Genomic DNA, 27,772 nt, shown 5'->3' with positions numbered 1-27,772 from the left:
ATCTTAAAATCTTTACTTAAATACTTAATAAACAATAGTTAAATTTTTTAACCAACAATAATATTTAATTCTAAGTCAATTTATTTATTTAATGTATTATAACCATAATAAAATCATAAGTACTTTTTAAACTACTTAATTAATTTTCAAAATTGATTAAAAAATTTACCAAATTAAAAAATATTAAATACATTTAAAAATTGACTAATTTCTATCAATTTTAAAATTTAATATTGTTCATTAAATTGTTCACATTTTTAAATTAAATTATTTTTTCTTGTTTTAATTTTTAAATATTAAACAACTTTTAATATTTGATGCCATTGTAATAAGTACGAATGCAATAATTGTGATTATAAATGAAAATCTTTTATAGAATTGGATAAAAGAAAATATTCGAATTTATCTTTAATGACGGCAAAAATTGAATTAGGGGGAAGAAATTCTCAAATTTACCATTAAAAAAGGGGGACAACAATAATAATAATATAGGAGAATAAAAAAAAGTTCTTCAATTTGCAAATGGGAATAAATTTATTTATTTAAAAAAATGTATTCGTTGTGTTATTGATTGCAAGAAAGATAACTTCTTATAGAAATTGCTTACAACTGTGAAGTTTTGAACATAATGGAAGTCTATAATGCAGCATTCGTTTTGGGAAAGAAGATTTAGTTTTCTTTAACTTGATCTAAGATAGGTCACGTAAAAGTTTTTTGATCGTAGATGAACGCAAACAAGAAAGAAAAGATCTTCCTCCATCCTCATCAGTGATGTTTATTTACAAAGCCTAGCTGTGATCACGATGATAATCGATATTCAATACAAATAAAGAATAATTTTCTGACTTTTCTATGATATTTAAACGTATATATATATTAAAATAAGATTTACATACTTAATACTAAGAAAAATTATCCTTATTATCATAAATAAATATATAAATGTATTATTCATATACAGTACAGCAGCAAAAAAAATGTATGAAAAATTAATTAATTTTTTTACTGTTACATAAATTATTTAATTAATAATATAAAATAGAATAATGAATTTTACTATATTTTAAACGAGTTTAAAGTAAGAGTAACATATATTTTATTCATTTAAAGTAAAATTAATTAAATAATCAAGGAATAATTTTATGCTTAGGATATATAAAATATAGACTATAATTTTTATACAGAATAGTTTTTTGAAAAATAAAAAATTAATTTACTTTAATTTAAATAAATTAGCCTTACACTTAATTACATTGAAAATATATATATATATATATATATATATAGGGTGGCCCTAACCTTATTTCGTGTGTTTCGGATAAATTTTTAAATATGAAACAAGTTTGCAACAACGTGTTTTGCTTTTATAAAATTGGTTTAAACATAAAAATAACTTAATTAAGAAATAAAATATTTAATTAAGATATAAATCTATTATTTACAATGGTTAAATGATTTCTGGCCACATTGTGCATTGCAAATTTATCTATAGAGCTATAAATAAATATAAAAAAATAAATAAAGCATAAAAATTTATATTATATGCTAAAAATGAAACAATAATAATGAATTTATTTAGTTTTCTTTATAAATTCATTAAATTTTTCATACCAAATAAAACATTTTTACATTTTTTATTTATTTTCATACAAATAAATTAATTTTGCATTCATTTAAAAAATATAATAAATTTTGTAAAAAAAATTAAATATAATTTAAACTTTTATTTATTTATATAAATAAATAAAAACAAATCTTAGGATTTATTTCAAATTGAAAATAAACAAAAAAATTAATTTAAAAAAGTTCTAACTTTTTCCAACTTATAAAATAAAATAATATAATTTTATTTATATCAAATTTTATAAATAAAATTTTATTATATTGATAAGAAAATATTTGCTTATAAAATGTTATTTAAATTTTTTTTATAACAAAGTGATGTAGTTATTAACTCAATATATAATTTATAAATTAAAATAATAATAATAATAATATTTTATGTTAAACTTCATTAAAATATCAATATTTCTCAAGAGAAAATAATTGTTAATTAGGTTCATTTAATGAAAACAATTTAGTGAAGTTTCATTAATTAAAATTAACGAAAACAGTTCAAAAGAACCTAAATAAATGTACATAATAAAAATGAAGAAAATGATTATGAAGAGAAGTGAACAACTAACAGAATTTTATAAAATTTAAATTATATGTACAGTGTAATGAATGAATGACGTTAATAGTGTGATAGCATTAATTAAATATTTGTAATTAACTCATATTTAATTAATACATTTAGATAATTAAAATTTTATATATTTAATTAGACATAAAAATGTTTAAAAAATGAGTTTGGAATTATTATTTTAATATTTTATAAAGAATTTTCTTTTTTATTCTTATTTATTATAAAATATTTACTTTTTATTATTTCAAAATATTTTAAATTTAATTTTAGATGTAATTTTTATTATTATTTTACATTAAAATTATGTTTAAAGAAGAAAAAATTTAAAAATTTATATATTTTTAATTATCTTTTTATTAACATTAAAAAGTAAGTTAAAATTTAAATAACTTCAATTATATTAAGTAATAATGATAATAATAACAATGTTTAAAAATTTTAAATTTAATTTTTTATTAAAAAATGATAATAAAATAATAAGAAAAAAAATTCTGTGTACAGTAATCGAATAAGTAAATTACTTTTTTAAATATTTTAAAATAAAAAAATAATATATATATTTTTTATTAAAATTTTAAACGAATTTTTAATGAATTTTATCTTATAAATGTATTATTTTAGATAAGTTAAATGCATTAAGCGATTTTAATGAATTTAGTTTATCCAAACTTCGTATAGATGAAGATGGATAAACTAAATGGATCTTTATGAGATAATTAATTATGTTATTATGGTTTGAATCGTATTATCTTGAGCATTAAAGGTATAAATCCTTATCCAGATATTATTCTTAATTAATTAAATTAAAATTATATTTTAATTCACAATTCTTTATACGAATAGCTGAACTTTAAAACATTAAGAATTTAAGCCAAGTTAAGATTTATAAAGAAAAGAAACAAGTAAATAATTATTTATGTCATAGAACCAGGAGTTTTTAAGTATTTTATTAAGATTTTTAAAGCCTTTAAGAAGTTTATAATGCTCTTAAACAAGTTGAAAATTTAATAAGTTAATTGAGAATAGCTGTTGAGGATTATTATTATTCTTTTGCTTTTAATTATTTAAAAAAATTAAATTTTAAATTTGTTACTGACTTAAAAAGTGTAGGATGTTTTTTTCTCTATACATGATTATTGTTTAATATTTAAATTTAATTTTCAAGCATATCAGCATTACGTAATAATCATTAGGGATGGTATTCAATGGCCCTTCAGGACTTCACCTAATTTTGTAAAATAAATAAACAAATTATGACGAAATTTGCATTTTTTTTTGGATAGTTAAAAACGTATTTTCACATCCAAAAATAAATTTAAAAGGCGTTAAAATTCTTAATAAACAGTTAAAGTCGCAGTTTTGTTCCAGAATTGCATTAGTTATATATATTGAAAGATCCATCTCCTCCAAGAAAAAGAGAAAAAAAAAAAGAAATTTTTAGATACTTAAATTAAAAAACAACCTTATATTTTCAGATAAATAATTCATTTACAATAATTAAGAGGACATATATTAATAAAAAACATAATAACTTTTCATGTTTTTATCACATAAAATAGAATATACGTTAAAAGTTTTCATAGAGCACAATTTCAAGTCATCATTGATGGAAAGTCGTGTGTCGTGGTTCACCTGTAATCATCTCACAGTCACCTATTTTACTGACTCCTGTCATTTGCTGCACTCTTCACATTTGAGAAAATTTTCTCTGTGCCGCAATGCATTTCACTTTTACTGAAGGGTGGAGTTACAGCGTGATGGGCAATTTATACTTTCTTTCTTTTATTCTAACAGGATACGTTCTTCTAGGTTATAAGAACATGCATAGAATTCGATACATTCAATAAGTCATTACATGCCTTCTTTTTTTTCATGTGAACTCTACTGTGTAGCAATTTAATAAAGACTCATCTCATGATAAAACTTTTCCATTTTACGAGTTTCAGAAAATTTTAAAAAAGGAAAAATGACTTTTTTTTACATGGAAAACTGTAAGAAATGAAGAAAATTGTAGTTATATACATTTTAAATAAATATATATATTTAAAGATAAATCGTTTCTAAATCTGTAAAAAAAAATACACGAAATAGATATGGTATGATGCTAAAGAATTTTGTGTAAATTCAAAAATATTGAGATATTTTTATTTATTTTTATAAAAAATATATTTTTCTATATATATATATATATTTAAAATATTATTAAAACATTATCGATAACGACGACGTGATGTGTATGACTAACAGCTTAGTTTCTGAGTAATACATTGCAAATAATACATAACTCGCAGATTTTTATCAGAGATGAAGTATAGCCTGTTTTCGCATATTTAGGAGTCGATATATCTTTCTTTTATATATATATATATATAAGCTATAGAAACAGATAAGTACCATTTATATACTATAAAAACAGGTAAAAATATCCGTATTGCCTGTTCAAAATTCATGTTCAGAATGCAAATCTTTACATCAAACTTCTTCATTATTGCTTAATTAACTTACGTATACATAAATAATTGTTTATCTTTACATTTTATAGAAAAATTATTAATTTTTTGCTACTTTATATCGATTTATTTTACAATTATTCTTTACATTTTATGAATTATTTATAGGGAGAATATGTTTAATTTTTTATCGTGTGATTAAATAATATATAATTACGAATATAAATGATAATTATAATAGAAATAAAGCACTTTTTAATGTGAAAGTTGAAGTTTTAAATTTGTATTTATACTTACATTATGAGTAAGATATAATTAGAAATAATGTATTCAGCACATACACTTATTTATCATATATTTGAAATTTCCTAGAAAAGACTTTATTAAAAAAAATTCTATTTATAGAAGTAATAATAGTGTATACAAAATTATATATAAATATTTTCTCATATTTTTATAAAGTTAATGTTATAAAAATTGCTCTCTCTATATAAAACTTGGCAAAATTAAATATAGAAAAAAATGTTTATAATTTATTAAAATTTATTTAAATTTATTCCTGTATTTTTAAGTAAATAATTTAAATTGAAAAATATATTTTAAAAATCAAATCAACTAATGATAATTTTTATTTACCGAATTTAACCTGTCTCTAATTGTGAAAAATGAAGTAAAATAGAATTAAATTGTTCAAATAAAATATAAAAATTTTATTTGTTGTTTAGACAAAAGAAAGGGATAAAAAAATAAATTCGTTTTAATTAATCTAACAATTAATTAATTGCTTGAATAGGATTAAGAGAAAGAGAAAAACTCTTTTGGGAATAAGATTGTTTGACAGAAAACTAGACATTTTAATCTTCTCATTTGCAAGAATTCAATCGAATTCTCGATTAGTACAAAATGATTAATCCCAAAGGTATCGAATTCATCAAAAGATCGAATTAGCCAAACACGAAACAGAATTAAAGAACATGTGTAACGTTTTGCATGACATTGACTGGCAATATTCCAATGTTAAAGTAAAGAAAACTACGTTACAGCATTCCTTTGTATGTATATATATTCTAACAATTAAAAAAAAAATTATACCAAATTTTCGATACATTGTTTCATTTTTCAATGCTTGATCCAAGACGAAAATTGACTTCAATTTATAAATGATTTTTCTCTCTTTCTAAAATAAAAAAATATATTTGTATATATAAATATATATATATTTTTATTATTTTTTCGAATTTTTACTAAGTCGGTTCGTATGGAGAATGTGCTTAATCTTAGAACTCGAAATATTCTCAGGTTTATAGGCTTGATTAAACTGTCAGACACACGTGCGTGTGGTATGCGTACGTCATTCACGTCTTCCCGCGGGAGACAGCTCCAACTGATAGAGTATTGGACATCCAGATTGCAAACCGTTCAACGTACAAGACAGAAAAGTTTATATATGAAAAGTTTATATATATATATACACACATCTTTTCTTATTTTCTGTAGATGATATTCTCTACGTTTTTCAAATTTGATAGATACAGGAAAGGTGAAATTTAGAGGATAGTGTAAAATATAAATATATATGTGTATATATATATATATATATATATATTGTAGATGCACCATATCATTCCCCTCAGAAATATTCGCTGTTACCCTAGAAACTCTTATTCTCTTGATATTATATTATAAAATCTTGTTTAAATTTTAAAATGTAATTAAATAAAGTATAGAAATTAATTTATACGTATTTTACACTTACATAAAAATTACACATATAGATATTAGTACATCTATAACTGAAAATACAGTCCATTACTGGATAATATATCTTATTTTCGTGTTCAAGAGTAAATGCCATATGATAATAATAATGTAGTTAAAAAAGAATACAAATTAATTAAAAATTTGTGTACTTTTAGTGTACCATATTCTGTATACTCGAAAAACGCCATTGATTCACTTGATTTACAAAATATTGCACACTAAAAGATACACAAATTTTTATGTAATTTCTATTTTTTATTATTTAAATAATGTAAAATATATTATTATCATCGCATGGTATTGTATTTACATAAAAATTTACACATAGCAATTTATTAGCACATTTACAACTGAAAATACGATTTATTACTGGATAAAACATCCCATTTTAATATGTAAATGTAAATGTCTTGTGATAATAGTAACGTATTTGACGTTGTTTTAGTAATAAAAAATACAAATTACATATAAATTTATGTAGATTTTAGTGCACAACGTATTGTATACTCCAAGGAAAAAAATGAATCGGTGGCTTCCATTTAAAATGTACTGTACATTACGTGTAAACGTCATCTACATTGTTACGTAAATTTATGTTTCCGTGTAATGCAAATTTCATAAAAATAAGCTGAAATTTTAACAAAAATTCATTTTTTAAGTAATTTACAATTAATATGTTTAATGTAAATAATATCCTGCACATAATTAAACACAATTTTAGGTATTAACTTAATTGTAATAGTGTTTTTCTTCATAGTGTACATTACATTATGCTCTAGAATTTACATTACACATAATTTAAGTTTTAAAATATATAACCAATGGTTAGCACACTTTAAAATATTAATTTTTTGTTAAAAGGCATAATTTAATTAATAAAAATTTGAAAATTTTAATAATAAAATCCAAGTTATAAATTCATAAATCACCTTCAAGATTTTAAAATTTGATAATAAAACAAAAAAATATGTAAGAGAAATGAAGAATTGATCGTGAATTTTGGCAGATACTTCGAAGGTAATATCTTGTAAGAATAAATTTTAAAAGGAACCAAATATTCCAACGAAAAAGGAAAAAAAGGAAGAGTTTGACAGATCGTGATATATCCCAAAGTTTGCAAGAATGGTGAACTTTCTATCAATGAAAATAGAATAAGATTAGACATAAGGAGAATTAAAGAACTATTTGAAATATTTTAAATAAAAATCTGCAGACAATTTCTATAAAAGTAAGATAAAGCAGAAAAATAAAATGAAAATTTGAAGATTGAACAGGAACACAAATATTTGTGCAAAGAGTTCGCTTTAAAATATCAAATATTGGATTAGTAATGGAACTAGATCTTTTCTAGAGATGAAATGATGCAAAGACAAGTTGCTTATATTAGTTTCTTTTTTTAATTATGATTTATAGAATAAATACTTTAGTTTTAGAATATCCAGAACAGACATTTATAAAAATAATCTTATTTTTTATTTTTGTATAACGTTTTTATACATTTTTAAATAAATAGTAATAAATCTATCCTCGAGATATTTAAACCAGATCTCGAATATCCAAAATAAAATTTGGTTTTTTTGTGAAGAAAACATAAAACTTCAATCTGATTAAAATTAAATTTAATATGCTTAAAATTAATTTGAATATGCTTTAAATGCAGCTAACTTCGATGTATTTTTTAATGCGCTTTGAAGTAGTTATAATGTCCCTTTTAATGTACTTAAAATTTACTGTAGTATAAACTTTAATACGTTTAAAATTAATTATAACATACTTTTTAATGTGCTTATAATTTCAATATGTTTTTATTGCACTTTTTAAATGTGCTTTTAGTGTACACAAAATTAATTTTTAATATATTTTTAAATATGCTTGAAAGTTCAGTATGTTTTTAAATGTGATTCTATTCAATGTGATTTTTAATTCTATCATCCTATGACTTTAAAGACTAATTTCTAATCAAAATGTGAAAGAATACACTTTATTATTATTAAAAATTTTCGTTTTAAAGTAAATTCTTATCAGAAATATTCGTTTAAACCAAGTTGAAATTCTTAATGCCATTTTATTTCGATATGTTTACAAGAAAAGAAGTTAATTTGACAGTTTGTCAGTTTAAGCAACAGTATTATAGAAACTTCAAGACGTAATGAAAATATTCTTCTAAAGAAAATTACTTGTTGTTGAATATCTAAAAGGAATATTGATGAAAAAGTACTTTTAATCAAATTTGGCAGCAAGATATTTTCCCCCTTCTATTAAATTTAATTTTAAAAATTAGTTTATTATTATTATTATTCAAAAATTAATATCTAAAAAACATAAATCATATGATATTAATTGTAATCTTATTTATTTTTTTACAATAAAGAAAGTTTAATTTTTTTAATTTAAAGAATAAAAAAAATGAAGAGGAGGAGGAGGAGGAGGAGGAGGAGGAGGAAGAAGAAGAATTATCTTACAAATCGTGACTTGAAATGAATTATTTAAATCAAATTATAATAAATTACATTAAAATATTCGAACAATGCTTTGCATATATATAATTCGATTTTACGTTCCTCTAACCTTAATTATATTACTGTTACTGTTCTGTAATTTTACTTCTACAGCAACAAAACTTCAATTATAGAAAGATCTGTTGGATATTATATAAATTAATTTTATTTATTTATTTTTTAAATAAATAAAAATAATAATAAATTATTATATGTTAATTTGCATACAAATTAAATTTATTTTTAATTATTTAATTTTTTTAAAAATATAATTTAAATTCATCATTTTCTTCTCTAAAATGTCAATACACTACTACACATTATTAATAATTCATTTAAAAAATAAATAGTTAAATTAGATTTTAAGAAAGTTATGATATAAGTTTTAATTTTTTAATAAAAATTAAATAATTTTTTTAATTTAAATTCGTTTCTGATACCACAAAATAGTTAGAATTATAGCGTATATTAATAACAATTTATTCTATATTTTGTTTTAGTTAATATTTTTTAAATTATAAAAATATATCAAAGCTATTTTATATTATCTTTTAAAACATTATTTATTTTATTCTATGTTAAAAAATAAAATCTAGTATTATTCATGTTAAGTTCTTCACTAAAAATCTGAAAATATAAAAAAAAATATGATAACTTCTAAAGAATTGTATGCTGAAAAATTCCCTAAAGGAATAAATTTTTCTCACGGAATATCAACATTTGAATTTATTTATATTTAAAAACAATAAATAAATAAAAAATTAAGATTTTCTTTCTTTTGTTCTACTTTATTCAGATATTTGTAATTTTCTTTTTATTTTAAAAAGTCTTAAATATAAATTGATAGCTGTTTTTATTTATCTTGCTCTTCTTCTTCTTCTTCTTCAATTTTTATAAATTTAAGCCACTTGAAAACTATAAATTGCTAACAAATTTTAAAATTTAAACCACTTGTAAAATTCCTTTTCAATCGAAATAGCATTAACATGTTTAGAAATAAATTTTTAAAATAAATAAATAAACATTTATCATTATTATTTTTTTAATTTTTAAACGTATTAATTAATTAATATAAACTTCAAAAAATAATTTTAATGGTTTAAAATTTAGAATTGTATTGTTTATATTTCTATAAAAAAGTTATAATATGTAAGGCCTATATATATTACAATTTTTAAATTATAAAAAAGTAAAGAAGGATTATAAGTTCTGAAACTTTAAATTATATAAAAATTAAAGAATTCTTGAAGGCATTCTACAATAAAAGATAACTCGCATCCCATAGGAAATACATCTTTTCGTTACAGAGTAATTATTAGTTGAAAAGAAAGAATTTTTAAAAGATAGGATAATTAATCTTTAAGAGTTAAAAATTGATCGAATGTCGAAAAATTTTCACAAAATTTTATAATAAACAAACAAAAATTTGTAATTATTATTATTAAAATCATAAAAGAAAACCAAGAGAAATTAAAGTAAAGTGATCGAATTACTTTATATAATCATTTCCCATCACTATGGAAATTTTTTAAATTTTATATTTAAAATATAATAATTTAGAAAAACAAAGTACATTATAATAACAATTATTTATTGTAACATCGTCACAATGCCGAGCTGCAATTTTTAATCATATTTTTAATTTAAAATATATGCTCTCCACTTCAAATTAGTAGTGACTTGCCCCTGTAAATCATACTTTTCCTTTAACATCAGAGTCGTGTAGGTCATCTATCTAACATTTTTCAGGAAAATTTTTGAATTGAAATCACTTGATTTCCGGTTCGAATCGGAAGTATGTGTATAGTTACTCGGCGCCTCCTGCCCCTATATGGTCTCGTCTTCCATCTAATTAATTCCATTCTCAAGATTAAGGAAAGACTGACAGACGGACGGACGACAATGGGAATTTATTTATATGTCTAGTTTTTTCAAACTGCAGCCCAATAAAAGTAAAAAAAGTTTTTTTTTATTATTTTTTAAAATAAATAAAGGCATTATTTAATGAGGTTTTTATAGGAGAACTTTGCAATTATTCATTCATTCACGAAATTGTATTGCATTATTCAATGAAAAAATAACAAATAAATAAAATTAGAAAAAAATAAAGAATTTCTTCTCGTTTTCTGTTACTTTAAACAAATATTTTCTTGTTTGTAAAGCACTTTTTTCCTTTTTAAATGTAAAACTCTATCTTGAAAATGAAAGTCAAGTTGTAAATTCGGGTTAATGATTCTTGTTGCTTTAATTAATTAGTTTAGTCGTTAAGAATTAAAAATCATAATGATTTTAACGTTTAGAATATAAGAATATTAGAAACGATTATTTATCTCATTTTATTTAAGTTAATTAGTTTACTTAAATTTAAAAAATAAAAATAAATAAATGTAATTAGTGAAATTTTATAAATATAAGATAATCAAAAGTTATATAACTGAATTCGGGTGGCCCAAAATTCAATTAACCAGATTATGACTAAAGATTAATTCGGTTTTGGGCCAATTTGAATTTAATTTACTGTATTTTTAAATTCAATTTTATATGGATAAATGTATAAATTATTTAATTTAATACGTTTAACAACAGTAGAAGTATATGTAAAAATATGTCTTTTCTAATTGATTTTATGCACTTTAACAAAAAAAAAAATGCTTTTTTTCCTAGAAAAAGTAATGTATGTAACTTAACTTTATTTTACATTTTCAATCATTGATAAAAGATCATCTCAATAAGAGAGAATGTCATTTTTACTATATACGACGGTCTAGATTTTGTCACAAAACGTATCAGCGTGTAAACAACTGTATTCACTATCCTCTCTAGTGTCTTAAATATTAGTTTTGTCATTATTTTTCATAAAGAAACAGAAACAAAAGACCTTTAAACAAAATATGCCATCAATCAAAAACTGCCAATAATTTTTCTTTCGAATTTTTACTACCTTATACTCTTAAACAAGTAAAGCGTGGGTCGATCCTCACATTTGTTTCGGATTTATAGTCAACTTTTACATAAAAGAATTCAGAAAAAAAAACACACACATCCTGATATCGAACCATACATTATCTAATTCTAACTCCTTCTCTCCTATTATCTTTTGTAACATTTTCTGATAAATTTGTACGTATATATATATATTGTAAAATTTCAAGCCATTAGAACGAAGCAATGGATTGTAAAGAGAGTTACTAAGTGGGAAAATCTGGTTTAATTTTACTACTTTGTTAACAATAGAATTTTCTCTGGAAATACATACACAAACACACACAGATATATACCCAAACATAATATCTTTGCCATATACTTTAAGTTGAAAACTCTTCTAACGCCACATTAACTTCATTTTCTCGTCATTTCAGTTTATGAGAAAAGGCACTTGTTTGGTATCCAACACACACAGGATGATAGTTTAGCAATTGCTACAGGCTTCGTGTCCCACTGAAACTTGTGCTGGTAATTTGTAGCAATAGGAAAGTGCGAGCTAACCTGAGACTGTCATGTTACATAGTAATTGTCTTCCTACAGTATCTAATTTCAAGAATACGGATCAATGTCAAAGTTATTATAGTCTTTGAAGAAATTCAAGAACTTACTTCAAGATACTAGGGGATATAATATTTCTCTTTGATGTAGTTTGAAGTGTAATTTGTAATAGAAGTTATCGTTTACTCTTATTATGAAATAATTAATAGAATATAATTATTAATTAAGATTAAAGTAATATTTTTATTTCATTAATTTAATTATAATTATACCGAAGGGGAGGTGGGATATTTAATTTTATTGTTTTTGCTAATTGTAATTTCACTACTAGATGGCGCTGTGTTAATATTGAGAAAATTAAAGGTAAAAATTAATAGATTTTTATATTAAATTAAGGGAAAGAATATATTTAAAAAAATTAAATTAAATTGTAAAAAAATTTATAAAATTTCGTAGATTATTCTGCAAAAACTTTTTATATTAAATTATTATTTTACCATAAAATAAAACCTGAAAAAAAATTAGATAAAGTATGAAAATTCGAAAGAATATTAAATAAAATAAATTTATGCGAAATTTTTATGAAAATTACCTTTATTTTTTCGTATATAAAACATAAAAATACATTCATTTATTTCGAAAAATTATTATTTTCTTTCTTTAAAATAAAAATAGAAAAAATTTATTTCTTAGTAAAAAATACAGAAAATGATTCAATGCAAATAAAGTGGTAATATAAATTTTCCTGTTGAAAATAGTCAAAATTTCTTGCAATCTTAAACAGTTTCTTGCCCTTTTAGTAATATTTTATCCAGGAAAATATATCCAGTTACTAATACTAAGCAGCAATTTCTATTTTGACAAGATAAAATATATATTTCCTTAACCTTTAAACTTACTCAAATTTCAGGTCGAAAAGTAAATAAATTTTTCTTTACTATACTTAAACAGTATTTATGATAAATTTTACGAATGAAATTATAGTTATTATATTTTTAAACGTATTTTCCTTAAATTTAACTCAATAAATTTCTCCTTTTTTTAAAACTTAAATTAAAGCAGTAAAAACTGTATCAAATTGAATTGTTTTTAAATATATAAATTTTATAAATTAAGGTGAGAAGAATGTTTTTAAGAGATCGAATTTTAATTTTTTTTACCTTCTTGATAGATTTATTATAATGTATATATATAGTAAACCGCACATAAAAGTATATAGCATTGTATTAGATGCCAAGATGCACATAAAGGACAAATCAACGCGCTATAAACCACTTATATCGAGAGATAGGGGAGCAAGAACAGAAAATTGGATTCATTTTTTATCACTCACGACAAAAGTGACGGTTAACTGCTCTCTCTATGGGATCATGCTATTTTGATTTCCAATTGAAGAAGAGCAAGATAAAAAGAAAGGTTAAAAAAAAATGGTGCCTTAATACTACTTTGTCCTACCATTTTTTGATCTGTCAGATTTCTAAAATTAAATAAACTTACTATTTTATATCTATTCTGTTTTGTTTTATCAATTTTTCTTATATATATATATATATATGTTTTTACGAATGATTGCTGAAGAAACGTGTTTAAACAATGGATGAAATGGTACACACGTCTTTGAAGTTTGAAGAAATTTCAGAGGTTAAAGGTCATTCGAATTTACTGAAAGGTCTACAGTGTGATACGTATTGATACTATAGTTTTTATCGTGTTTCTCTGTGAGTAATTGGCGAAGAACTAAATGTATTTATATTATGGATAAAGCAATTAAAACTTTGAATGAATTTTAAAGGTTAAAGGTTAATTTGGATGTACGAAATGCTTTAGAACATTATGTGAATCAATTTATTAATTTTTTCTTATATTTTTTACGTGTTTTTAACGTGTGTGAAATGGTACACTGGCTTGAAATTGCGAGAAATTTTAGAGATTACAAATCATTTGGACATATGAAAAGCTTTATAATATGGTGTGAATTGTAATGATATGTTTGAAATTTAATGATGTTCATTAGATACATTGTTACGTGCACAAAAAAAGAAGAAAATACTTTGCGAAGGTGCAAGATTACTGGCAACAAGCCAGTATCATGTATTCAATCTTGTGTAGAAAGAGATCCTGTCAGGTGTTCATTTAGTTGTACTGAACCTGTAACAAAATATCATAACACATCACCGTATTTTAAAAATCGTGATTAGTTAGATAAATTATTTTCTATATCTATTGTATCGATGACAGGATAATTAGAACGTGTGACGAGTATTGAATATATTCTATTTTAAATATTTATATTGCTTTCGTGGTTGGTTAAGCTACACACGTTTTTTTCCTTCTATTTTTTCTAGAGTTAAAAGCTATTTCTAATTTCAAAATGGTAGTAGCTTCGATTTTGTCGTGTAATAATAAGGAAGAAGGAAAAAAATGTTTTATGTAGCTTATAAATCACGCAATATCTGATTATGAATGACCACAACTAGTTTAAGTGACTATACATGACGAACGATAGTAAAATAAGGGATGGGAAAATGATTGTTTAAATGTATTTTCTTGGAATTGTATTTATCTTAACGCAAGATCAGTTTTCTTTAATAGTGTTAAATTTACTATAATAAAAAAACCGAACTTGACTCGACGTTTAATGTTAAATTTATAAGAGAATGTAATCTTATTTAGTATTTATTAGTTATCTTGTAAATATAAGAGTCAGTTCTTTGTTGGTAGAATTTAATAGAATTTTTCTTTCACTCAATTGAAGTACAACTTGTAAAGATGAGAATCGTTGTTAGTTGGACAGATATAGGTTGCCTTTCATCCCTGAAGGTTTTCTTTCTCTATAGTAAAGTGAAGTCGACTGGGCTAGATGATGAGGTAGTTAGTCTTCAAGATGAGGATACTTTTTCTTGTTCAGACTATGCCAAGGTGTTGGATGTAGGAAGAGAGAATGCAGTGAAAATGGTTCCGATTTGTTCCATTCTTTCCCCCTTTCTCCTTTATCTCTCTTTCTGATGGAACAAATAGATATCGGGGCTAGATTCAGCCAAGCGTACTTCAGTTGGAATTGACTATAGAGCTGCTTTCTATGGTCATCATCAAAGCGACATCACAATGCTTTCGATATGGATTGGTTTCTGCAATACTGACACTTTTGTTATATCTATAGTAGTATTTGCTTTTCAACAATCTTTCGAAATAACAACACTTGTATATAAACCATTCGGGTATCCTACTAGAGACTATCTTCTTCCTCTACTTCCTCCTGCTCATCTTTATTTAAAAATATCCATAGTTCCTTAAGAAGTTCTTCATAGAAGTAGATACAGTTACTTACACTCTAACAAACTGATAAAGTAAAGGTTAGTTTCTAAAATTTGTAACAATTTACTTGATATATCTGTACGTGTATCCTTTATTGCTTTTCCATTATCTTTAACTTGTTACGTACTTATGTTATTTGCAGCATCCAGAAAAGATCTTAAACATCTGTCTTTGATTAAGATGTTTACTTCTATTTTCTCCCTCTTTTAAAATTTCAATTCAAGACGTGTAAATTAAATAGTCTCTTTTTTATTATTCTTTTACTTAAGTATTCTTTTACGTTGTCATAATATAATATACCGAATTTTATTTTTTTTCAGCATTATTTTCTAAAAAGAATCTTACAAGTTTGCGAAAGTATGTTGAGAATTAGTTGGAGGAAACGTTCTTGTCAAAACAATTTAATATTAAAAGCTAAAATTATACTTTTTTAAAGACAAAAAATAGTTATTCTGAAAATTTTCTTTATATAATTAAAATATAGAATTGAATTTTATATTAAAACATTTAAAATTAAAATAATTAGTTTATTTTTATCATTATTAAAAGCAATGCCATTCCTATGGAAGAATTCAATTTTCTTTTTAATTCTTAAAGATTTTTTGGAAAATAAAAATGGAAACAAAATCAATAAAGTCTTTCTTATTTTAATTTTTTATAAAAAAATATACATATTAATATTAATGCGATTATTTATAAAAATAAAAATAAGAGAGTAAGACTTATAAACGTTGACGTGCGGTTCTTTAAACATGTGACATTGATACAAATAAAGTTTGTTAAAGATATATTTATTCAGGAAACATATATAAATTTTAATCTAAAAGGAATAATAATTAACTTTAAATTCTGTAGAAAATATTATAAATAATTGTCTTTTGGGTTAATAATTTTAATAATTTAAAATTCAACAGAATCTATCTGAAAAAAATTCCTTTAAAAAAATAATAAAAATTATTCATTGACAGTTCAAGAAATTACAATTTTTTTTAAAAGATTTTTTGCTGAATATTTTAAAAATTTAAATTTATATCTATATTTTTATAAATGATTATAAATTGTAAATAAATGAAAACTCATTTATAATATATTACATTTTTATAAAATGTGATATGAGAAACGATCTAGAGTTATAATAAATGAAATGTATTTTTTGTTTTATTATTTTACTTTTTAAAAAAGCTTAAAATAAATAAATAAATTACATTTTCTATTGAATTTTAGAATATCTAAGGTAATAAATTATATTATAAAAATACTTTATATGTTGACATTCTATTAAAAATTCACTGTTAGATTCTTCCCTTTCTCTCGCTCCTCTTAACTTACATAATTCATAACTATGATAATAAATAGCAATAATATAATATTTATTTTAATTCCTAGCATTTATAAAATTAATTAATTATAATTTATTTAATTTTTTTATACGTAAAATCTAAAAAGGAAGAGTATAATTTGCATAAGAAACAACAGCGGATAATCTGTGTAAAATTCTAATATAACTAATTTAATTATTGAAAAATAGATATATAAACAGGTTCATTAACTTTTTATATTTGTTTATTTAAATATAAATCGAATTTTTAAAAAGTACATTATCAATTTTATGAGTTTCAACTCTTAGTACTAAACATACTCACGACTTTAATCAGCTTTCTAAGCTTATTAAAGTAAGACGTTTCTTATCTCTTGACTTTTAGTTTTATAAAAATGTGTTCCGAAACTAAGCAATAACTTTCTAGTTTAAAAAAATGAAATTTAATAGAAGGTATTATAAGTTAAAGGATGGAGTCATTGTCTTGGCTGCATAGATTGTTACGTGGAGTAAGGGTGAAAAACGTTTGCAGCTCAACCATGCACAACATGGCACACTGTAAAAACATGGTTAGTTCTTTAATTTCTTTTAAATTATAAAACTTTTTTATATCTGTAAATTATACTAAAATACAAGAAGTTTTAAAAAAATAATTTTATTTGTATTAAACATAAATTAAAGACCCTAGCTTATACAGGATCATTAATGGTGTTACAGGATAAAATTCTTAATTATTTTTATAATCAAGGTGTAAGCAATGAATAGAAATATTTATTTAATTCTACTGAAATGTTTTTTTTTTTTTACTAAATTTTCTATCAGAATGATCTACTTTATCGTGAATTGAAAATTTTAATTGTGTTAAGTTAAGCGTTAAATCATGTATAAAATTAAAAATTTTATGTTGTAAATTGCATTGTAAACAGTGCCAAATTTAAATTTGCTATGGCCATAAGCTATAACATACCAGAGGTCTTTTCTTCTTTATCAGATAATAAAAATTTTAAAATATGAGTGAGACCTTAAACTGTAGCGTATAAGCATCCCTCGTCTATCCAAAAAATAAAAAAATTAAAAGCTGTAGCTTCAAATTGTGAGGTTTGTTTAACTTTCATGTAAATCTGCCTGAAATTTTAAGGCATCGTGTACAGTACAGATAAAACAGTGTAAAATAAAATTGTAAGTTAAAGAAAGTAAACGTAAAACATTTATTTTGATGGTATTTTTGGTATAAATTTATTATAATCAAAATATTTTAGACATTTATAAGTACTCAAAAATTATAGAGACAATTTTATTTATAAATGTCTACATCCTCAGAACGATAAGAATCGTGTAAATTGAATGATAAATTATGTATAAAAAATGGAATTTTTAGTTATAAAATTGTATTTAAGATATTTTAAACATATAAAATGTATATAAAATTTAACACTGGGAATTTATAAATGATCGAAAGTATATATATATATATAAAATAAAAATTGTAAAAGTACATTTCATTTCCTCCAAAATTTCGAACATATTTTAATTTTTAATAAAATTTTTCTTAAAGCGTATCTTCGATTTTTACAAATATTAATATGATTTGATTAAAATTTTCTACGTAGAGACCATGTAAAACACGTGAAACCATGCGAAAAATACATTGTTTAAATGTATTCGCAATCATTCAAATTTATTATTTATGACTAAAAAATTACATCGCAGAAGAAGTAATTTAAAATCAGAAAATTACATGTAGAAAACAATGAATACATTTATATTATAGCTCATAATCGTAACTTAAATCTTCAAACATTCATAGGCATCGATAAACAGTTAACGAGCAAAAAATCATTTAATCTAAACAGTCGCTCCACATACAAATTATTACTTCTTAACTAGAAATATAATAATAAAAAAAGACATATATTTGTAGAAGAAAAAAAATTAAAATTTAAGTAATTTAACTAAAACAAAAACATATATAAATATCCAGAACTCCATTAAGATAAATGTAGAAAGATAATTTTTGAAGAGTCATTAAATTCTCCCCTCTACAAAATCTTATTATGAAGGTTCCAATATATTACCCAATTCCATTAAATGATTTCTTTATACAGTAAAAATCATTAACAGATATATAACAAAAGGGAAAAAATATATGAAAATTATTAAATTTCTTACTTTAAAAAAGTGATGAAGAAGCTCATAAAATAATATATTTTTTTTAAAAAAAAAGAAGAGAAATACTCAAATTCATTTTGGAAATATAACATCTGGATAGAAAGATTGTTTTTTTTTATTTTATTTTATTTTTTTAGGTGCATTTTTCTTCAGGTAAGTGTAAGTTGATAGAAGACATTTTTCATCATTTTCTTTTTCTCTTTCTTATTTTTTTTATTTATTTTATATCTGTAAGCCGCTATACTTAGCACGTTTTACTAGAAGATTCGACTAATGTAAGGTTGTACAGTCGTCTACTATTGTTAATGTATTACAATACCCGATGGGATAGAGTCTACGACTCTATCGAGAGAAACGGATGTCGCTGAATGTACCAATAAATAGAGTAGACAGTAAATTGTTGCTTGTCACGACTACAGTCGAATGCAAGAGCAATGAAACAATACCAATCTTTCATGGAGATTAGCCTTTAATTTAGAATTCGAGTGATAATACCTTTGCCTACAGATTAACTTAATGTTTGATTGACTGTTCGTGATGTTGATCAAGTTTATATATCAAATTCTACAAGCGACAGAGTAAAATTACATTCATAAAAGCTAAATCTATGTAATTTGTAATAATTAATTACACCATATAATTTTTTAATCCTTATAAAACTTTGATTTGTACGATTATATATACTTAAACTTAATCTTAAATTTATAAGATTAAAATCGGTATTAAATTTCATTTTATTAATACGTTAATTGATAATATGAAATGTTATTTTTGATTATAGTTTAAATTTAATTTATTTAATTAATTAGTAATTAAAAATATCTAAGATTTAAATTTATTGTTTGAAAATTTGCTACAGTTTCATGAGAACGACAATATTTCTGTTGGTTTTCTTAATTTAAAAATTAATAAAGAAATATATATATATATTTGTTAAATTACATAATAATTATATAATTGTAATTAAAAACACTAAATACTGTAGAGTACATTATTGAATTTAATAGTTAAAACCTTTTTATAATTAACATTAATAAAAATAGTACTTTTTAATACTAAAACTGTAAATTATAACTTTAATTTGTTGTTTACGTAATAATTAAAAGTTTTTATAATTAACAACATTAAAATCTGCAGTTTTTAAATAATAAAATTTGTACATTACAATTCTTTACCGTTAATTTACCGTTAATTTACCTAATAATTAGAATTTTTTGTAATTTAAGTCATTAAAAATTGTACTTTTTAATAGCAAAATTTTAAATTACAATTTTAGTCGTTAATCTACGTAATAATTAACGTTATTTTTGTAATTTACAACATTAAAAATTTCAAATTACACTTATAGTTGTGAATCTACGTAATAATAAAAAAGATTTTGCAATTTACAACACTTAAAATTGTAATTTTCAATAGTAAAATTGTAAATTACAAGATTTTCTATTTGTTTTATGTGTCATAGAGTTTATATATTGCTATAATTTCAAAACTGATATTCAAAAAAAGTATTTTTCTCCTATATATATATAGTATATTATATTGAAAAAATTTTTCATGACTAAGAAGAATGTTTGGTTTCTCAAAACTCAATAGCAATTTTGTCTCCTATTGATAGTTACTACTACTAAAGTTTTGCAGTAGTATTTTTTTTTATTTTAGTGAACAAGCACAATACTTTTGATGAAAGAAATTCGGCCCCTCATATATATATATATATATATATAGGTATTTTTTTTCATATAGTTTTGGTTTACACAATGTGCTTTGGGTTATAAACCAAAGTAGAATTATAAGTGCATTGTGTTTGTTTTATAAAAGGGAGATCAATATATTTCTCGAATGAAATTCTGTTTTATGCAGACGTATAAATAGATAAATTAATGTAAATAATATATAAAAACTGTAAGAAGATATCTTGTTTATCTTTTATAATAATAAATCTATTAGAAAATTGTAAAAAGTATATTTCTTTATTAATTTTACACTTAATATTTACTAAAGTGTCTATATATTAAAGTACATAGTATATAGTACTAAATGTGCTATAACGTAACATTCATTTTTAGCTTTAAACGTAAAACTCATTGAGGAAAAAGTAATTTTTTTATATTTTTAAAATGTAATTTTAAGGCAGAGACAATCGAATTTTTGTTAAAATTATTATATAATATCGAAAATAATTCTATAAAATATACTTATATACCTAAAAAGAAAATTTTTTAAGATAAAATAAAATGAAAAATATCCTTTCGTCCATGAAATAATTATTATTTTTCTAGTAAAATTTCTATCAAATTTCATTCACTTTATAATACTGTACAGCTGAAGGCTACTAAAATTTTCAGATAGGTAATGTTAGCACGAAAACACATCATGAAATTAAAAGTACAGTTAAAATTTTTAATAATGTTTAAACAACATCCGACTAGACTAACAAATCGTTTCAAAAATGAAGGGAAAAAAATCTTTAAGTTAAAGAAAACAAAATGGTTGCTATTAATTTTATAGAAGAGAGATGATGATGATGAGGTTTTTTTCTTATTTTATTTACTTTACTACTCTCATAGTTTATAGATAGATTGCTAAATTTGCTTTTATAAGGCTATAAAAACAAAAATTAAGATAATATAACAGTAAGAGAATTAATCTGTATAATTTAATTATTTTTAATGTAATTAGTGATTTTTTAATGATTTTTAACTCTTAATGTTAAGTAGTTAGGTTTCATGAATGAGTTTCATGTTATTTACTTAAAAAAATCAACAAATACATACATTATTAAAGTTTCAAATGCTGTTATTTTGTGTAGAATTGTTGTAAAGAATAAAATTGCATCCTAACTTATCCAAATCTAAAATGAGTATTGACGCATTGCCGACAGTAAACAACTTTTGTAGCTTTGTTCCGTTTGATTTATGAGAAAAAAATGCATTGTTATACTATAAAAATAGAGGGGAAAAACATTAGAAATCTAAAAAATTCACTCATATAAATTATATAAAGTTTTGAATTTATATACAAACGTAAAATTAATTATTTGCCCAGTTATTTATATATTTATCTTTATACATTTTTTAACGATATATCTATGAAGAAACAATCAGAATGCACTGTACGTTATATAATCTTATTTGTTTCTTCAGACATCCATATTGATTCCAATTATTGATTAGTGATATTCCATGTCTATTAACCGTCCATGTGAAAGAACATATGTTGTATATTTTGTTAAATTATTATGGGAAACGGTAATAAAACTGATCGATAAATCTGTACTTTTTAAAAAATAAATAAATATTTACCCTTTATTAGTTAAAATTTCAGTCGATTCCTTGTTATATGAACTGCAGGAACACGCAAAAATATCGATACATTTTTCAATAAACGAAAGAATAGGTATAGATTACTACGGAGAGTGGTGGAATATGTGTAAGACTGTATAGAAAACTGTACATCTGGATATGTTTAAGGAGAAATTTCTCATCTTGCACATGTGATATTCTGAAGAGAAATCTAGGCAAAGAAGCAAGAAAAGCAAGTTTTGTTGAGACACCTTCCCTATCATCATTTCTCTAATCATTTCTCCAATCGTGTGCCAAACACCACCTGCCAAGTCCGGACGTCTCACCTTAGCAGCCCTCTGGTGGAAGGATGAAGAGATGTCGTGGATCGATACATGCTGGGTTGCAAGTAGCAGCCAGTTGGAAGCGACCGAGTTACAGGACGTACCACGTATCGCCGTGTTCCACTTGGTATACCAACTGTCTTCCAGAGCCGCGATACAGGTGTGGCAGTGTGTGTTTTTCGACGACAATGTGACGATATGTGGTGGTGTGGCAATGTTGTGTATCTACGAAATGCCGAAGTGTAATTCGCTTATGTAATAGGATGGCATCGAATATTAATTGGCAATCATCCATGGCTCATGCCCTATACATCAGTCCACTTATATGGAGCATATGGGTTCTATTTGTGTCCGCTCGTGTCCCTGCAGGCCCTGCTACAAATGAACAGCCATGGGGTAAGTAATTGTTAAGTACGTTGCTACACTTTTCTTAGCTCTTTCTGCCCGAGGATATTGGTCCTTTGCCATGATTGATTTTAGATTTGCACAATACGACGACAGGATCTTAACAGGTGGTGTCGTAAAATTCCAGATATTCGTTTATGGTACATTGTTATCAGATGAGCTTATTTTGGGTTATCAACGAAAGGTTAAAGCTTCTTTTTCAGTTCATTAACCCAATCGTTCTGCTCCTACGAGGAATTACAATAGATTTAACCACGTACTTAAAGTGTTCTTCACTAAATTCCATCCAAAGAAATGAAATAAAAAAGAAAGTAAAAGTACTTGCGAAAATCGAAAATTTTTCTCATTCCTGTAAAGAGAATTTCTTGGAAATGCGTGTAATGAACATTTTTTTAAAAGAGGTTATCTTCGTGTTATTTCATCAAAATCACCAGGTTCCATTTGGTATAAGAAGAATTTTAAGAAAATCGTTCACACTTTGATTAGTGCTATTGACAGTAAGCTTGGATAACTCGCAAGGGAATTAATGTATTTGGAAAATGGCGAGACTGCTGCATCCAGTACAAGTATTTAATTTCCGGCTTCGTAAAGTCTTAGCTTCGTTTCATCCCTGAACAACCTACTAATCACAGTTCAAAGTTCGAACGTTTATTTATGCAACTTAAAGCTTTAAATTCTTTATTTTTGGCCTTTATTTGAAAAAAAAATACAATAATAAAATTAATATTTTTACACTTTATAATTTTATACATATTATCAATTTAAAATAATCAATTTGCATTATATATCTTAAGCAAATTTCGTCTTTACATATTAAAAAAAATGCTTTAAAATTGAATTAATTGAAAATTATCAGTTTAAGGATTACAAAGTAATAATTTTTTTTTAAATTATTAATTTAAAAAATTTATTAAATAAATTTTAAAATGATACAGACAATTCGTTGTTTAAATTAGAAAAAAAAATAAATAAATAAAAGAAACAAAAACTAAATTTACAAAAGCAAAATTTATTCTGGCACAGATTCATTTTTATTAAACATTTTTTATGGACTTTTTAAAATTTATTTTCTTTATATATATATATTTTTTAAATTTCCAAAATATATATTCCACATAACAATTTAGAAAAACATAACTTGTTTTCTAAATTAAAAAAACTAATAATAATAATAGGCCTAATAATAAATAAAAATCAAATTTTATATACTATTTCTGTTGCTTTTCCATGCAAAAAATTTGTTTAATTTTCTTATTAATTTTGTTTATTAGTAACCAATTACTGGAATAGTAATTATTCATGAAACAATCTTATTTTCTATGAACATAAAATCGAGCCTATCTCATAGTAATCCTAGTTTAATTTCTTATTTTATAAATCTTTGACGTAGGTGTACTTTACTTACTCTTAATAAGAGATTAATGAAACTACAGAAGAAAAGGAACCGTAAAATCCCAAGGGAAGTGACTTAGATAGTAGTCTGTGTTTCATCAAGGAAAGAGGCTTTTATTTTGACTCTTTTTATTACCATCATTCCACAAAGATCAGTAGATCCATAAACGTTGGTTATAGAGTGATTTTAGCGAATGTTTTTATCTAGTAACCAATAAGTGATCCTAACCGTTCATTTCTCCCTTATAATGTCATAAGCATGCAACTTTCGTATATGAATGCTCATTACGAGAACATTACACGAATATCCATTTGTTCTAATAGAATATAAGTTCAAAAATATAAAATTTATATAAGGACTAATATATATATATATATATATAAATATATATATATATACATTTATATGCAATAAACCCATAGATAAAGGCAAAAATTTAGATAAAAATAAGGTATATTTGTAGAGAAAACAAGAAAAATAACATAAATTATACATTTATTTTATTAATATATTTTAAAATTTATTTACCTTAATAGCTGAAAATTAATGTATAAACTCATTAGATAAAGTTTAAAGTTTTAAATGAGTTTACAAATTACCACATTATTACACATAAAATCTAAAAAGGAACAATAGAATATTCATATTTAATAACTTTTCATAATATGTTTCTTTAGGTTTACGATGAATATATGAGAATAAGAGCAGAATATTAATTGCATTATAGCTATATCTCCTTATAATGAAAATATTCCCAGCTGTGCTATACTCGAGAGAAAATCTATATAAACCATTAGATATATATCACATTGCTAGAATAATATAATGTTTACCTATATCACTACAAAATTACTAGACCTACAAAGGGTTTCATATCTATAAATCATGGAGAATATTTTCATGGATACAATCAACGAACAAACATGCAATAGAGATTGATTGAAGACAGTTGATACATAACAATCACGTTAATATATATATGTATGTGTGTATGACTTAAATATTTATCTGTATAATTACACAAATAATCTTTGTTCTAACAGAAATTTGTAATATTTTTTAGTATATTCATCACGATTTATTTTTATTGCGTACTTTTTTTTTCAATAGGATTCTCTAGAATTTCTCGATTTTTCTCTAAACAGATTTGATCGTGATTTGTTGTCGTCATGTCTAGTAGAATGGATGCTATATTGTTATTGCTTGCCATCTACATGATATCAATAATATCAACAATAATATCGATGTTAGATTTAGATTTATTTATATTTGAAAGAAAGATATACGACGTTTAAAAAGTATTTTCTGTACACTTTCAACAAGTAAAAATGCTAAAAATACGAATCAATTTTTATGATTTTAGTACATGTTTAGGCAACGTAAAAATATTTATTAGTAACTAATCGATCATAACAACGATATTATGGATAATGAGCCACTTAAAGCGTATTACTTCAATACAAAATTCACGTTGTACGTTGTATAATGAGAGCTACATACACGAAGCGAATGTACGTAATGCGCTTTACAAGGGCTCTTTTTTTAATACCTATCTTCGAAGTAAAGCTTTTTACTACAATTACATTTAATCACGTGAATTGTAAAATCTGTAAGGAAGCGACAGACTTACTACATACAATGATTAAAAGTAAAAGGAAACCGTCTTTTACTCTTGAAGAAATTTGATTTTCTTACAAAGATTGTATTAAGTTTTGCTCATATAAGAGGATGTTAGAGATTTATAAGAAATCAAAAATGTAGTAAATTTATTTATCGTATCTTAAAAAGAAATGTGGATTGCCAATCTATTAGATAAATTGTCAAAGTAAAGAATAAATAACAATGTTCTGTTGAATCCTGTTGATTTAATATAAAGAAAATATTATATTATTGTACAGTTTTTGATATACTTTTTATAAAATTATATTTCTAAAATTTAAGCAAAGTTCTATACAACATGATAGATTTTATTGGATAATATTTCTTTTAAAAAAAATAATCTTTTACTGTAACAAATAAGGTGCATAACAAGTCATAGTTTATTTAATAATTATATTTCCTGTAACGTTCTTAAGTTATGCTATAAAAAGATTCTTTTTAAATTCTTATTCGCGTATTTATTATTTGTAATTATTTTTTATACGATTAGATTAAAAAGAAAATCTCGTAGAGTTATAAAAGTTTCAAAGTTTTATTATTATTATTGTTTAACTAATTTTTTTTATGAGAAAAAATAATGGTTAAAGTTCAAAAATTGTACGTTTATTGAAGAACTGATCAAATAGCGTACTTGATAAGAAGAAAGGAAGCTGTATAAAATGATTACGGAACCTGAAAAGTAATCATATTGGATAACTTCTTCACATTCCTCTAAGACAATCTGAGCTATTATTTTCGAAATCTAGTGAAGGATGCTCCTGTTTCCAGATAAACGCATCTTCTCTTGATACGTGGCCACCTGAGATATCGTAATGTTAGCTGGTGCAATGTTGTCAACCTTTACTCGATTTCTCATCTTAGCTGGCCAATTACTCGACATCATTGCACCTCTACATGTTCAATCATACAGGGGAACGTCGTTGAAATGGTCTTGTTTTTCCTCTTATTTACCATCTTCTTCAGTAGAGATGGCGTAAAGCACCTGTGTGCTACCTGTATGTCCCTAACGGAATTAGTTTGTTCTATGGTTTGTAGAAGACATTAGTCAACTGAAGGTGTGCAGTATTTGTGAGTAGAAGGTATAGAACAGATGGGAAAAATGAAGGCGTTCACTGAAGCAGAAAGGAAGGGATTTTACGACCGCTGCACCGTAGCTGTTTTCTAGACTGTCCTTTTTTATTTTATTTTTTACTTTTTTCCCACTGGGAGTTTCTAAAACCATACTGGAACCTGTTTCTAATGAGACGAAGGATGTATGAAGGGTAAAGTGAAGGATTAGATAGCTGGAAGTATTTTCTTTCAAGGAAAAAAAAGAGAGGGTTGTGTAATAGAACAAAAACTAAGCTAGAAACTAAGAAAAAAAATGCTATTTAGAATTATAACAAAAATTCTCATCTCAATTGTCTTAAAATTTTATAGTTACAGAAATAATAAAATTTACAAGATAAAAACAAAGCTATCACAACTTTATATAATCTCTTATATTTATATTGGAACGAAAATTTTGT

The 27,772-nt window shown here is 23.5% G+C and overlaps 1 protein-coding gene across 5 annotated transcripts in view; it reads left to right on the top strand.

Annotated features, from left to right (window-relative positions):
• LOC136981010 (B-cell receptor CD22-like) overlaps positions 1-27,772 on the top strand; it is a 372,234-nt gene that overhangs the window by 151,922 nt on the left and 192,540 nt on the right. For 3 of the 5 annotated variants that reach the window (XM_067277256.1, XM_067277255.1, XM_067277260.1), the window contains exon 1: positions 22,894-23,203. The exons of the other annotated variants lie outside the window; for them this stretch is intronic. In XM_067277256.1, the coding sequence (XP_067133357.1) occupies positions 23,071-23,203 (133 nt within the window). In that variant the 5' untranslated portion in view covers positions 22,894-23,070. Of the gene's footprint in view, positions 1-22,893; positions 23,204-27,772 lie in introns of those variants that run through there. 5 annotated transcript variants of the gene reach the window in all.

Source organism: Centruroides vittatus, unplaced genomic scaffold, assembly GCF_030686945.1.
Source record: "Centruroides vittatus isolate TY-2023 unplaced genomic scaffold, ASM3068694v2 contig_738, whole genome shotgun sequence".
NCBI lineage: Eukaryota > Metazoa > Arthropoda > Arachnida > Scorpiones > Buthidae > Centruroides > Centruroides vittatus.
This window is presented reverse-complemented; position numbering and strand designations above follow the sequence as displayed.